The sequence below is a fragment of the Aspergillus versicolor genome (genome assembly GCF_001890125.1).
Source record: "Aspergillus versicolor CBS 583.65 unplaced genomic scaffold ASPVEscaffold_4, whole genome shotgun sequence".
Classification (NCBI taxonomy): Eukaryota; Fungi; Ascomycota; class Eurotiomycetes; order Eurotiales; family Aspergillaceae; genus Aspergillus; species Aspergillus versicolor.
In genome coordinates, this window is record NW_024467527.1 from 1609980 (window position 1) to 1624284 (window position 14305).

A 14305-nucleotide genomic window follows, 5' to 3' on the forward strand; every position below is an offset into this window, starting at 1 on the left:
AGAGGATTGAACGGTTCAGGCTGTACGTATGGTTTTGTATAGATTACATCAGATCAAATATTACCGTTTATTACCAGGCGGGAACAATACGGACCCATGTGCCATGTATTTTAAGTATTGTGGAAACTGATCCCACGCACTCGGAATTGACTGTTGATTTTGGTATCCATCAGAGCTTCTTCGTCCAAAGATTCAACAGCGTTCAGGCTCCATCGCGATGTCGGCACGTCGCTTCGCCCTCTCAGGCTCTCAGCCCATCTCGGATCTTTCCATCCACTGGCTAGAGATTGATAGTTGCGACCCACTTACGTAACTATGGCTTTTCCCTGCCCATCCCATGCTTTACTGACGCGCATTTTGTTACTCCAGACACTGTTACCTGTTTGCGCATGATCAGCGTGGCTCTTCAAACGTCCTAAACACGGTGGGGATTCCATCAGATAGGAGGGAGGGCCACTTTTTTTTCTGCGTGGAACCCATATTTGTAGGGCAATATCGCCGCCAGCCGAACGACATGGTCTTTGATAAATTGAGCAACTCCCAGCTGGTGCACTTGGCGATTACGCCAAGCTCACACTGCAGATTTTCAAACTCAGGATGAAGCTTGCTCAGAATCTTGCGGGCTTCCCTCGCTTGCTGCTGGCCGGCAATCCTTCGAAAGTCGACCTGGGCATGCTGTTGGTCGCGATCGCGAGCTCAATAGCATCGGGTGTCCCATTTCCGTTGATTGGTATCGTGTTCGGTCAGCTTCTCGACGATTTTAACTCGGCGACATGTAATAATGACTCCGGCTCTGATTCCGATTCCGATCAGCAAGGAGGCATCGACGACAAGATCCTGCTCATTGTCTACCTGGCAATTGCCCAGTTCGTTTTAATCTACATTCACCTTACATTTTGGACCCTGAACGGCGCTCGACTGGCACAGCGACTGCGAGAAAATTACCTGCAGAATCTACTTCGCCAAGAGCCATCATACTTCGATGACCTTCCACCGGGAGAGGTAGCCTCGCGACTAAATAATGACATCCAAACAATCCGCTCGGGTACGTCGGAGAAGGTAGGAATATGCCTTGCAAGTTTTTCCTTTTTCGTCACGGCGTACATTATTGCATTTATCAAGGATACCAAGCTTGCAGGAATGCTGGTTTCGTTGATTCCAGCCTATTTCTTGATGTCATTTGTGGGAAGCCACTATATCGAGAAGTATTCTGGCGTTATGTCAAATTATGCTGCCTCCGCCGCTTCGATTGCTTCAGAAGCGCTTTCAAATTTCGTCGTTGTACAGGCCTTTGGGGCAAACGACCGCTTGGAGGAGAAATTTTCCAAAGCTCTCAAGTCTTCAGAACATGAGGGGTTAAAGAAGGCCACGGCGGTTGGCATACAATCCGGAGTTCTGTATTTCATTGCTTATGGTGCGAACGGGTTGGCATTTTGGGAAGGAAGCAGACAGATTGCCCGTTCCATAAACGGTGATGGGTCTGGTGGAATCACTGTTGGTGCTACATTCACGGTCATCTTTATTTTGGTCGAAGGTTAGTGACCCTAGGATCGGCCTTGCCGCGCAGTTTGCACTGACATAGACGAAGCGACTTTGCTGCTGAGCCAGGTTGCACCATTCCTACACTTATTCGTACAAGCTGTCGCCTCATTTGAGAAGTTGCGTGGAGATATCGACCGCGAACCGCTGATCGACGGCACTGCACCTTCGGGCGTTCGTCTTCCAGAGGCTGAAGGCGGCTTCGAGTTCGATCAGGTTTCATTCACCTATCCCTCGAGGCCCGAGATTACCGTCCTCGACAAAGTTACTCTCAGCATACCGGCCAAAAAACATACTGCCCTCGTCGGTCTTTCGGGGAGTGGCAAGTCAACTATTGCCGGCTTGGTCACAAGGTTGTATGACCCTACGGAGGGCCATATCCTCTTCGATGGTCACGATCTTCGTAACGTCAATACCCGTGATCTGAGAAGCTTCCTCAGTCTGGTGCAGCAGGAGCCATCCCTACTGGACCGTTCCCTTTTGGAGAATATCGCACATGGCTTGGTTAATTCGAGCAATGCTAGCCATGCGTCTTTGAAAACTGCTCTCCATAGCCCTGAACTTGTGGAGATAGCGCGAGAGGCTAGAGAGGGAAATGATTTAATGGGTGCTGCAGAGAAGAAGGGCCCAGAATTTGTCGAAATCGTCAAACTGGTCCAGAAAGCAGCAGAACTCGCAGATGCGGCTGCTTTCATCACGGCATTGAAGCATGGATATGGTACTATCGTCGGTTCAAGTGGGCGGCTAATTAGCGGTGGTCAAAAGCAACGCATAGCTCTTGCTAGGGCCCTTGTTAAGGACCCCGCGGTCCTAATTTTGGATGAAGCTACAGCTTCATTAGATTCGCGAAGCGAACAGCGTATCCAGCGCGCCATCTCGAATATTGCTAGCGGAAGAACTATGATTACAATTGCTCACCGTTTATCGACAATTACCAACGCAGATAATATTATCGTTATGCACAAAGGTCATATCGTGGAGGAAGGGGATCATCCAACATTGATGGCGAAGAACGGCGCATATGCTGATCTGGTCAAACTACAAACTCTCGGATCTACCCTTGACAAGAATGAATCAACAGCCAGCGTTGATAGTAACAGCAAGACTACGGAGGTCTCTTCAACCGATGATGACCTAGAGAACACCAGTATAGGAGACATCGACGAGAAGAAACCCACAACGAGTGAAACCCCGGTCACCGACTCTGTAGAGGAGTCGGAAGACCCTGAGACGCCGACTAAATCACTCTGGGCTCTTATACGGGGCTACGCACCGGCTGTGAGGCCACACCTGCTTATGATTGCTCTCGCTCTTCTTGGCTCTACTATCGTTGGAGGAGCCTTCTCTGGTGAAGCCGTGATTTTCGGAAAAACAGTTGGGAGTCTGAACCCATGTAACAGTGCGGAAGACATCCGGAACAAGGGTGAATTCTTCGGACTCATGTTTTTCGTACTCGCAATCATCGAGTTCTTTGGGAACATAGCCAGTTGGGCTGGATTTGGGTGGGTTTCTGAGAAAGTTGTCTACACCGTCCGTGTCCTATCTTTCCGATCGCTGATGGAGCAAGACCTCCAATGGCATCAATCCAAAGGCCGGACACCTCCTTTACTCCTCTCATACATAACCAGAGATGGCAATGCTTTGGCCGGGCTGAGTGGTTCTGTGATTGGAACCCTGTTTTCCATTACTGTCAATCTTATCGCGGCCATCATTATGACCCATATCGTTGCCTGGAGAATCGCTTTGGTGTGTCTGGCTCTGGTTCCACTTCTGCTTGGGGCTGGTATTATGGAGCTTCTAGTACTTGGAAAGTTTGAAGAGCGTCACGAAAATGCTTATACCAAATCAGTGGACATTGGTGTTGAAGCAATTACATCTATCAAGACAGTTGCGTCCCTTTCTCTAGAGGACGAAACGTTAGGGACTTACCGGCGCTCTTTGAAGGGTCCACGCAAGGAGACGCTTTCGGTCACGCTTCAAGCAAGTTTCTGGCAAGCGATGACTTACTTCTTGGGTAACCTTGTGAACGCCTTGGCCTATTGGTGGGGTTCCAAACAAATCCTAGCGGGCAACTATGACCAGACGCAGTTCCTGATTGTGGTATTCTCGCTTCTTGTCAGTGCATTGCTATGGAGTCAAATGTTTGCCCTCGCGCCGGAGCTTTCAAATGCCCGAGCTGCAATGGCTAGATTACTGGGTCTTATCGAGGTAGGGTCAGACAAAATGCAGGGACACGTACACAATCGTTCTCTCACTGCACCACCACCATCAGAAGACGCTGAGGCCGCTATTGAAGCAAAACCGTCTCACCCGTCAGACAACAAGGCATCCAGCGTCCAGCTCCGTGACGTCCACTTCTCATATCCTGCCCGGCCGGAGATTAAGGTTCTCAATGGGCTAACAATTGACATTAAACCGGGCAAATTCTGCGCTCTCGTTGGTCCTAGTGGTGCCGGAAAATCGACAATCATCTCCCTGGTCGAGCGCCTCTATACGCCGGAGTCAGGCTCCATTGTCATCGACGGTAACGACATCACAAAGCACCGAGACGTCACATTCCGCAACTCAGTCGCCCTCGTTCCTCAAGAAAGTGTCCTCTTCGAAGGCACAATCAAGTTTAATATCGGTCTCGGCGCGAAACCTGGTCATGAAGCTTCCATGACCGATATTGAAGAAGCCTGCAAGCTAGCCAATATCCATGACACCATCCAAGCCCTACCAGACGGTTATGAGACCCTCTGTGGTCCCAACGGGAGCCAGTTCTCTGGTGGCCAGAAACAACGACTTTCCATTGCCAGAGCTCTTGTTCGGAAACCGAAGGTGTTGATTCTTGACGAGTCCACTAGCGCCCTTGATGCGGAGTCTGAGAAACTTCTGCAAGAGGGGCTTGAGAGGGCTGCGAAGGGAATCACAGTGATTGCTATTGCGCATCGCTTGCATACGATCAAAAAAGCAGATGTAATTTTCTTGATTGAGGCTGGTCGATGTGTTGAGCACGGAACGCACGACGAGCTGTTGGCCAGCTCGGAGAGCTACAGGGCCAACGTTATGCACCAGACGGTGGCAACCTGAGGGATTTGAAGCGTGATTTTCGGGCACTGGTACTATTAATTTATAGAGTATAGAATATAGAATTTGTAATTTTTTGTTGGCTAGAGAAGATCCTCAAATCAACTTCAAAGACCGCGGCCAATTGAATGAGCGCAGTGACATACAGCATGCCAAGACTCCCGCTGAGGGGGTCTCTTGGCGGCCATGTGCTCGGCCGGAGACTTTTTGTTGGATTAATGACAGCTCCATCCGGGGTTTATAACCTTTCATCTTCTTGTATAATTGTTTTCTCTTTTTCTCTCACCCGCTTTGATTTAACTGTCTCGGGGATGAACAATTTGTCATGCTCATCCCAACACGCTCGCGACTTGCCTCGTCCCTACGCGCATTGAATCGGAAATGGCGGAGTCATGCAGAAGCAACAGGCCCTGGGCGTCAAAAAGATCGCATGCTGGGTCGCTTGAGTGAGACCATTCGCCATACCTGGTATCTAGGATTTACATCTTTTGGGGGACCACCGGTTCATTTCCAGATCTTCCATACGCGGTTTGTCGAGCAGGAGAAGTGGGTTGATGAGCAGACGGTACATATTTGCTTGGCTGAAGACAGCTATAGTGAGAAACTAATTGATACACATAGTACCAAGAGCTGTTTGCCATATGCCAGGGTCTTCCGGGGCCGGCCTCTACAAAGATGTTATTCTGTCTAGCGCTGCTCCACGCGGGGTTTATCCCGGCCTTGCTTGTATTTCTCCTCTGGTGGTATGTATACCGACTATCAAATCGCCATTTATGATGGTTTCAAAGCTTACTATTAGCAATCTGCTAGCATCCCCGGTGCAATCGGAATGTATGCCCTCTCCCTCGGCGTGCAACGAATTGACGAAACACTCCCCCCACCAGTCTACGCCCTTCTCTCTGGACTGAATGCCTCAACTGTAGGCATAATTGCTCTTGCTGCTGTTCAATTAGCTGAAAAGGCGATCCGCGATAAGATCTCCCGGATCTTGGTAATCTTCGGCGCGTGCGCTGGCCTCTGCTATAGCGCACTTTGGTACTTCCCTATCCTCATGGTTATTGGCGGTCTTGCTACTGCGATATGGGATGGGTGGTTGTATCAGCAGATTGGGAGGGCAGCAAGGGCCTGGAAGAATAGAAACCGGCAACCTGAGCCAGAGGGCGATGCACCCAGTCTGCGGAGCACGGAACCTACATCTGCGAGGAACTCGGGACAGGGGACGGGGACAGAGATGTTACGACTGAGGAAATCTGGTACGGAGGCATTGGCGCAAAGCCCAAGTAATATCCCAGCTTCAGCTTCAGGGGAGAGGGAAGAGCAACCGTCACAGGACCATATAATCCGCACTCGTGTTGGGGCTGCAATCCTTGTCTTCTTCTTCAGTATGCCCCACCTGGAGGTTCAAATAAGATAGGTAAAAGCTGATCTAGAAACCGCAGCATCCTTCATCGCCATTCTCGTTTCAAGATCCAAGCTCGCTTCACCACCGTTAGCGCTTGACCTCTTCGCGAACATGTACCTAGCCGGTACAGTGATCTTCGGCGGCGGCCCTGTTGTCATCCCCATGCTTCGGTCGTACGTTGTAGATCCAGGCTGGGTGTCAAGTCGAGACTTCCTAATTGGTCTCGCTATAATCCAAGCTTTCCCCGGCCCAAATTTCAACTTTGCGGTTTTTCTTGGAGCACTCGCTCTCCGGACAACACCATACCCAACTATCCTCGGTGCATTTCTCGGTGGACTTGGGATCTTCTTCCCCGGAATCACGCTTGCTGTCGCAATCCAATCCTTCTGGCGTGTCTTGCGGAGGCAGAAGTATGTTATTGATTTCCTGCGCGGCGTGAATGCAGCTGCTGTAGGATTGGTATTTACAGCGGTGTACCGGCTTTGGGAAATTGGGTATTTGGCTCCGTCGGAACAAGACGGGCAGAGTCTGGCTAAGGAGCCTTGGTGGGTTGTTGTTGCTGCTGTCACTTATGCCGAGAGTGCGTGGTTTAGGGTCCCTCCTGCAGTGGCGATTTTGGTAGGTGCCGTGCTTGGATTGTGCTGGTATGGTGTTGTTAAACCTGCTTGGTGATGGAGTCTAGACGAACAAACTTTGTAGTTGAAGACAGACATCTGTGCCTGAAAAAAAGAAACGCAGATAAAATAATCTATCTCTAACATCCAATGGGCTGGCTATCTATGAGAACAACGACAAAAAAAAACGGTATATATATCATACTGAAAAGTTTATACAAGAAATCATTCACCCAAAACCAAAACATCTTCAGGGGCCCTAACCAACTCCTCAACAGTCCTCGCCAACTGATCCAAGACCTCATCCACAAACTCCACATCCCTCTCGCTGCCAACAACGCCGAAGTGCAACTCACCCTTTCGCACAAATGAGACAACCTTAACCGGGTGTGCAGCGTCACCATGCGGGTTGGAAATATCAACCTTACACTCTCCACCAGCGAACGGCATGGCATCAAAGTCTTCATGGTCCTGGTGGTGCACCATGGAGTCGAAGAAGGTCGCAGAAGACGAAGATGAAGACGACAGCCACTCTGTGCAGTTTTTGGCAATACGATCGAAGCCCAGGAAGTCATGCGCAGCTGACTCCGCGCTCTGGGACTGCACAAAATGGAGGAGGGCGGTTGGGGTCCAGGACTGCTGAGCCTGGAAGGGGACGCGGATGGGAGTGAATTGGTAAGTAGGCCCGATAACGTTCTCGGTGTTGTCGATATGTTCGAGGATGCGGCCCGACGTGACACTGCCGAAGGTGACGTCCCTTGTGCGCAGGCGGCGGGAGAGAAGTACAGCCCAGGCCGCAGTGAGGAGGCTGGCTGTGGTGAATTCTTCGAAGGGTTGGGTTGGAGTGTCGACGGCTTTGTGGTGGAACACGCCCTTGTCTGTTGGGTTGTGGGGGGTTGTTTTACCCGGAAGCACGGAGAGCGAGGAGTCGCCGAGCAGGTTGCGCCAGTAGGAGATTGCTTTGTCTTGGGCAGACCCGTCACGGATTTGGGAGATGTATGAGGGGAAGGGCTCGAAGTCGGTGATGGTTTGACCAGTGTAGAGGGTTTCGAGATCACGGAGGAGACGGGGTAGGGATATCCCGTCATACTGGGCGTGGGATAGGCGAAGAACCAGGGAGTGCTGGCCTGCGGCTCCCTCGATGTGGAAGAAATTGAGGAATGGTGAGCCGAGTTGAAAAGGTGACTCAATGTCTGCTGTGCAAAGTTCGGTAACATATTGTTCCAAATCCTTGTCCGTTTGCTGCTTGGTTACAGGAGCATCCAACGCATCCAAAACAACTTGAAGGAAAACCGACTCGTGCTCGATAAAGACTGTGCGTAGGATGTCATGTGTCTTGACCAAGTCGTTACAGGCGCGAAGAAGCCTCTCTGCATCAATACCTCGGTCGAAGTGTAAGAGTGTATACTGGATAGAAGTCCGTGGTTCGCTGACGGTTCCTTTGATATCCAGCACTTGCGAATCTGTAACGGGACATACGTCGCGAATAGACCAGTTTGAATCCAATAATTTGGGGCGGATGATCTCCGACAAGAAGCGTTCCACGCCCTGGGAGTCTTCTAGCGTCGAGAACGGCTTGTACGTTTGCTTTTTCTTCCCCTTTGGTCTTATGTCAACCTTCATTCTCTTAGCGGCATCCCCAAGACGCATGTGCTGGAAGACGTCGGCCACAGTCAGATTATGTCCTTGCTCGCGCAGACTCGACACCAGCTTCATCGCTAGGACGGAGTCACCACCAAGGCGGAAGAAGTTATCGTCAAGATCGATCTTCTCGGTGCTGATTTTCAAGATTGCTGCCCAAGAATTTCGTAGAATTCTTTCGTTGCTTGTAAGATCGGACTGTGCATTGATGTTCTTCCATGCGCTTTCGAGGGATTCACGTATCTGAGCCACCGTATCTCGAGGGATTTTCGAGGCGAATTGGTTGAGGAAACTGTGATCGACTTGCCCTGTCTCTGTGGGAAGCTTGTCAACGACGACATAGGCCGATGGGGCCATGTATGCTGGAAGGTTGTCGCGGATGAATTTGTCGAGCTTCTTCAGTGCCAAACCGAGGCTCACTGGAATCACAGTACTGATTCTTGCTTCGGGGCTTTGTGAATCCGGCAAGTTGAAAGGAATATCATGTTTCTCTGATGTAAGGGTGATATTGGATTCCCCGGAGGGTTGTTGCTCTACAAGGACAACCAGCTCAGGTTCTTCCGAGGGAGCCTGGGATACAGCAGCAGCGGCGCGAACGTTTGATGGAAGTTGTTTGTGGAGGTGAGCCTCGAGATCAGCAATATCAACCGCATGTCCCTGAACTCCTACAACATTTTCCTTTCGGCCAACAAAGATCAGACCGCCATCTTCTCGTAACTGGACCATATCGCCAGTTGCTTGCACTCGTCCAACACGACCAGCAAAAGCGGGACTTCCAGCAACAAGCCAGGCCGGAGAATCAACAGTTTCGGCTGCAAGCAGAGCGCCTTCGAGCCAAAGTTCACCGACACAGCCAATGGGTGACAGCCGAGATGGGTTTCGCGGGTCGCATACCCATGGCACGACAACACGAGGGTACTGTGATCCTTGCTTAATTGTTGAACCCGCACGAAGCTTACCGGTTAACTCGTCCAGAGATAACGGCGGTGTCTCATTCCACTGCCATATCTGGTTCAGTTCTTCGCCGGGCACGCAGGAGATCTCGCCGATTCTTCTTGAAGGATCCTTTAACAGCTGCGAGCACGCTGTCTCTACTTGTGCAAGAATCCGTTCCATCTGTGTAACATCAACCAGGCTGGTATCGAAACTTGCACAAATCCTGAAGCCGCCCTTTTGGATACCGCAGCCCAGCATAGCTGGATACGGGTTGAAGTGCAGTGCTTCGCGTACGACGTCTCCCACTTCAAACCCTAGTTCACCACCGACATATTCAGGATCTGGTTGGATGACCAAGCCCGTGCCGGTTTCACATGCACGCTGAGCATCTTCGCTTACTTTTCTGATGTTCTGCATACCCATATGTTGGTAAGGGGTGCGTGACAGCATTGCCTGCTGTACGCTCTGAAGATAAGCTTCAACAGAGCTTGTTCGGTGGACATGTACCCGGACGGGTACAGTAGCGATCAAGGGACCTATAATGCCTTCGACTCCAGGTAAAGCGATATCACGACCCATAAGGGTCTCACCGAACACAATATCATCACTCCCGGTGTATTGTGATGCCACGAGTGACCAAGCGCCCCGAATCAGCGTTGCCATCGTAAAAGGTGATCCAGCACCAATTTCAAGGCTGATGTGGCGTTCAACCATTCCGTCCGGAGTGGGCAGGAAGTCGCGAGAAGGCAGACGGGGGAATTGAGGTCCGACGGCGCCTCGTAATTCGCGCTTCCAGAATTCTTCCATTGCAGATTCATCCGTCTCGCGCACATACTTGACGAATTCTCTCATCTGGGATTGAATCTCAATAGGTTGCTTTTGTAAAGCGTTGCTGACTTGTTGAAGCACAATCGGCTCGGACCACCCGTCGTAGACTACGTGGTGGATCGTCCAGACCATGTATCTCTTGCCGTCATCTGGGCTTTCAACAATGGCATATCGGGCTAGACTTTGACCGAGTTCCATTTTCTCATCCTTGTCGTCCTTGAGATATTGAGCTAAGTCGGTTGAATGTTTCCAGGAGATGTTCTCTTTGAGCACGACTTGTTGGAGACCGGGTTCTGAAATTTGAGCCACACGAGTGCGCAAGATTGGGCTTACTGCGACAACATCTTCCCAGGCCTTTTTCCAAGAGTCAAGATCGATATGTGATGGGATTGTAGCGACTCTCTGGGCGACGTAAGCTACGACTGCTTTGAGAGAGAAAGTGAAGAGTGATTCCTGTGTGGGTGTGCAAGGATAGATATCTTCAACCGCTGACGGCTCTAGCCCACATGCTTGTGCTGCCTCGAGAGTGGCGCTATCGACAGCCTGTGATAACAATGAAAACGCAGGTGTTTCCTTTCGTGCTTGTGAGTCGCAGATGGTGACAACGGCTGCCATATCTGCTAGCACAGGGCTGCCAAAAGTATGGCCGACGGTGAGCTCAAGACCATGCGCGCGAGAGATAGATACAAGTTTCATAGCCGAGACAGAGTCGCCACCTAGTGCGAAGAAGTTGTCGTCTGCTCGAATGGTTTCTGGGTCGCGCTTCAATGTCTCAGCCCATGCCAGTCGTAGGCGTTGCTCAAGTTCACTCAGCTCTCCTGTTTGGTTGCTACTGCTCGCGCCGCCTTGATCCAACTGTCTCAAGTCCACATTTGTTCCGAATTCTCTGAGCCGTTTGCGGTCAGTCTTGCCTGAGATTAGGACAGGCATGTAGTTGATAGGTATATATGCGGTTGGGATCATGTAACGCGGCAAGACTTTCGCCACATCTTTGTCGGCTTCGGATATTGTTTTGTTCAATTCCTCAGAAAGCTCTGCCGACTGTATCTCGGCATTATCTTGTTTCTTTGGAGGTTGAACTGACACGAATGCTACCAAAGTTGGTTGGCCATGGGACACAATGACTTCGGCAACGATGCTGAGCTCTGAAGGCAGCCTGTCCCTAAGTTGACTTTCGATTTCACCAAGCTCAACACGCTGCCCGCGTAGCTTGACCTGTGTGTCTTTCCGCCCAGCAAAGACAATGCCACCAGAGCCGTCAGGGTCATATTTTCCGAGGTCTCCTGTCTTGTAAAGACGCCCACGACGGCCCCGGTAACCCTTGTGGCCAGCGACTAACCAAGCCGGATCTCCAATGAAAGCGGCCGCGGTCTTCTCGGGGTCATTCAAGTAGCCTTGTCCAACGATCGGACCTTCGACAAGTAATTCACCCACAGCGCCAACTGGCACGAGCAGCTCGTGATCGTTGGGGTCGGTGATCCACATGACCGCCCCATTGCCTTTTCCAATGGAGATGTAGTCTCTACCGGTTGCAGAGTTTCCGTTCACTGTGCATCCGATCGTGCACTCGCAGGGGCCGTAACCAATAATAATCCTGGCAAGTTTGCCCCAGACCGTGCAGTCTCTGGCAGAGACAGCTTCTCCCCCGAGCCCGAGACCCTCGAGTGACTCAATGACATCTGTGTCTAATATCCGTGCCACAGACGGGGTGAGACCTGCATAGTTGACACGCATGTTGCGGATTACACCGTTAATGTCGTTCACTCGGTCCTCATCTGATGGAATACAAAGACATCCGCCGTTTCCAAGAGTTAGAAGCATACTATCGATGCTGACGTCGAAAGCATAGGACGCAAAATCAAGCACTCTCGATTCCTTTGTATAGCCCACCTCCTGGGCTCGAGGAATAGCACTGCTCGTATATGTTTCATGAGATAACTTTACTCCTTTCGGAGTTCCCGTGCTGCCGGATGTGAAGATCATGTACATTAGGGCGGATGAAGGCACGGGGCTTAACTCTGGAATATTTTCCAGGTTTGAAGGCTCGGCAAATGTGTCTTCCCATACAACAAAAGGTTCACTGTTCGGCATGATCAATGTCGCGAGATCTTGCTGCTGGCTCGATGAGAGCATCATCTTCGCACCCACTTGCTGCGCGATGTTCTGAAGTCGCGCAAGAGGAAGTGTTGGGTCCATGAGCACGAAAGTCGCTCCTGATTTCATCACTCCAAGCACTGCGACAATCGTCCACCTCGATTTCTCAAAACACACGGGGAGTACGTCATGTAGCCTGACACCCAGCTCCCTCAGTGAGAATGCCACAAATGAGGAATACAGATCGATCTGCCCATATGTCAAGCTGCCGTCCCAGGAACAGATCGCCTCTTTATCGGGGAATTCGCGAGCCTTCTCTGATACCAATTCATGCATGCAAAACTGGTAGGTCGGAGGCAGAATATGATTCCAGCTCCATATGCTATCCAGGTCGTAATCGGTAGGGCGGAGGTAGAAATCTCGAACCAGTGCGTGGGGGTTCGCAAGGCACAATTTTACGACGTCGGCGAATGTCTCGATATATCGGGTGATTGTGTAGGGTAGCATGTTATCACTATGCCAAATCGGATGGATCTCGAGGCGCCCATATTCGAAGCATACTTCCAAACGAAGTGCATCCTTTAACCGTTAGTAAGATAATCCGACCATTGTCGCACCCAACTCACCTCATCTTTAGACTCAAACGTTTGTGATAGGGAGCTGGTGCTCAGAAGGAGAGAGGCGGGACCAGTATATTCATGCTCGCGTGACGTGATTGTCGCGAGATGACTAGAAATCGCGATTGCAGCTTCTCCGATGCTGCTCTGTAGGCCTATCTTCAGCTCGTCTATCGCCAGGCGTCTCTTCACGAGCTCTGTTGGGCGGCCACCACCGCGACTTCCGTACGCCCATTCATAGCTGATTTGGCTGCCCTCGCTAGTCCGAAGGAGCGCAATGTACCAGGATAAAAGGATGATTTCTTCTCTCAAACCAGTCGCAGTGGGCCGGTCTGGCGTCAGACCGACAATTTTGAGAGACCTGGAGCTGTCGCCATTAGGCTGACCCTGATCGAGGAACTCCTCGACCTGTATAGACCCCATGTTACCGGAGCCTAGCGTTCCTGGTCAAGCCCGTGAATCAGCTGGAGCTTCGCATAAGTCGGACATGCGAAATCGGTGTGTGTGTGTGTGTGTGTGTGTGTGTGTGTTATATAGACGAGCCGCTTAGTGACGGCATAGGGGATAGACTCAAGTCATTGAAATGATTGGATTGCCCGAGATCGGGTCGTGCAGGTGGGATGTGGGCCGTGGACTTGACAAGCACCCGCACTAACACAGAAAACTGGAGCAGACTTGAGCGGGTGGTTCTCTGTTTCTGAATACATCGCGTACTGTCAGTATAGATTGGTGGTAAATTACGCACATCCACAATACGCAGCGTCGTTCCTAGCGCGGTAACAAGCTCGTAATACTGGTTCCTTTTTTGTTGGTCTCGAGTATCTGTAATTATCGCGCGAAGGAAAAACCAGTCCAGCTCGATGACTTTCTGCAATTCTCGTGTTCATCATATTATTAGGTGTGAGGTGTTACAAGTTACTTGGCCTCCAGATTGGTTTTCGCTTTTCCACGAATGCTCTCACTCCCTCGTGGAAGTTTTCGCCAGCCATGAGCTTCGGATACCACGAATCGACCAAAGTGGAACTGGCTTCTTCCACACTTGCCATCTCCCATCCATAATGGAGACCTTCCAGTGTAACGCGCAGACTATCCGGACTGTTTTCTGAAATGGTTTTGGCGGTTTGGACCGCACTTGCCAAGAGCTGATCGTGTTCCACCACCCGATTTACCAATCCCCACTGTTCTAACTGGGATGCAGGGAAAGGCACGCCGCTTAAGGCTATTTCGGCCGCTCGCTGCTTTCCCAACAGCCGTACTAACCGAGGCAGAGCACCAGCAACAGCCGCAATTCCTCGTTGAACCTCAGGGAGCCCGAAGCTCGCCTTCTCACTCGCGATGACGATGTCGCAGTTGACGACCATTTCGAATCCGCCTCCCAGACAGTATCCATTCACAGCGGCGATAATTGGCTTCACGCTTCGTCGTCGAGGGAGACCGGCCAGCCCAGGGGCTGTCATCTTGTTTACAGTGCCGCGTTGGTTGAGTTCGTTCCATTCTGGTAGACGGCATATTAGCTTAGATGAATGGCCCCCAACAGGATTCGAAGTCTTGGACATACCTTTGAG

General features: G+C 51.0%; 4 protein-coding genes across 4 annotated transcripts; 2 read left to right on the plus strand and 2 right to left on the minus strand.

The window, feature by feature from the left end:
* Nucleotides 1-185: 185 nt before the first annotated feature.
* Nucleotides 186-4844, plus strand: ASPVEDRAFT_191776 (ABC transporter ATP-binding protein). The gene is made up of 3 exons (XM_040809094.1): nucleotides 186-309; nucleotides 370-1534; nucleotides 1589-4844. The coding sequence occupies exons 2-3, from the start codon at nucleotides 598-600 to the stop codon at nucleotides 4609-4611; spliced, it is 3960 nt and encodes a 1319-aa protein (XP_040667366.1). The 5' UTR covers nucleotides 186-309; nucleotides 370-597; the 3' UTR covers nucleotides 4612-4844.
* Nucleotides 4845-4933: 89 nt separating this feature from the next.
* Nucleotides 4934-6682, plus strand: ASPVEDRAFT_83136 (chromate transporter; the record flags this gene model as incomplete). The annotated part of the gene is made up of 4 exons (XM_040817321.1): nucleotides 4934-5173; nucleotides 5230-5351; nucleotides 5419-5990; nucleotides 6048-6682. 4 exons carry the CDS (start codon nucleotides 4934-4936, stop codon nucleotides 6680-6682), a joined length of 1569 nt encoding a protein of 522 aa, XP_040667367.1.
* Nucleotides 6683-6849: 167 nt separating this feature from the next.
* On the minus strand, nucleotides 6850-13163 carry sidD (nonribosomal peptide synthase SidD; the record flags this gene model as incomplete). Its single annotated transcript, XM_040810091.1, has 2 exons — nucleotides 6850-12702; nucleotides 12750-13163. 2 exons carry the CDS (start codon nucleotides 13161-13163, stop codon nucleotides 6850-6852), a joined length of 6267 nt encoding a protein of 2088 aa, XP_040667368.1.
* Nucleotides 13164-13354: 191 nt separating this feature from the next.
* Nucleotides 13355-14274, minus strand: sidH (enoyl-CoA hydratase/isomerase family protein). The gene has a single exon (XM_040812295.1). The coding sequence runs from the start codon at nucleotides 14195-14197 to the stop codon at nucleotides 13649-13651; it is 549 nt and encodes a 182-aa protein (XP_040667369.1). The 5' UTR covers nucleotides 14198-14274; the 3' UTR covers nucleotides 13355-13648.
* Between the last annotated feature and the right edge of the window lie 31 nt (nucleotides 14275-14305).

Bases quoted from the DNA above. Each gene is read 5' to 3' on its own strand.
- ASPVEDRAFT_191776 (XM_040809094.1), top strand. From the start codon at position 598: ATGAAGCTTGCTCAGAATCTTGCGGGCTTCCCTCGCTTGCTGCTGGCC. The intron at 1,535-1,588 runs GTTAGTGACCCT...ACATAGACGAAG, and splicing joins CATCTTTATTTTGGTCGAAG to CGACTTTGCTGCTGAGCCAG.
- sidH (XM_040812295.1), bottom strand. From the start codon at position 14,197: ATGACAGCCCCTGGGCTGGCCGGTCTCCCTCGACGACGAAGCGTGAAG.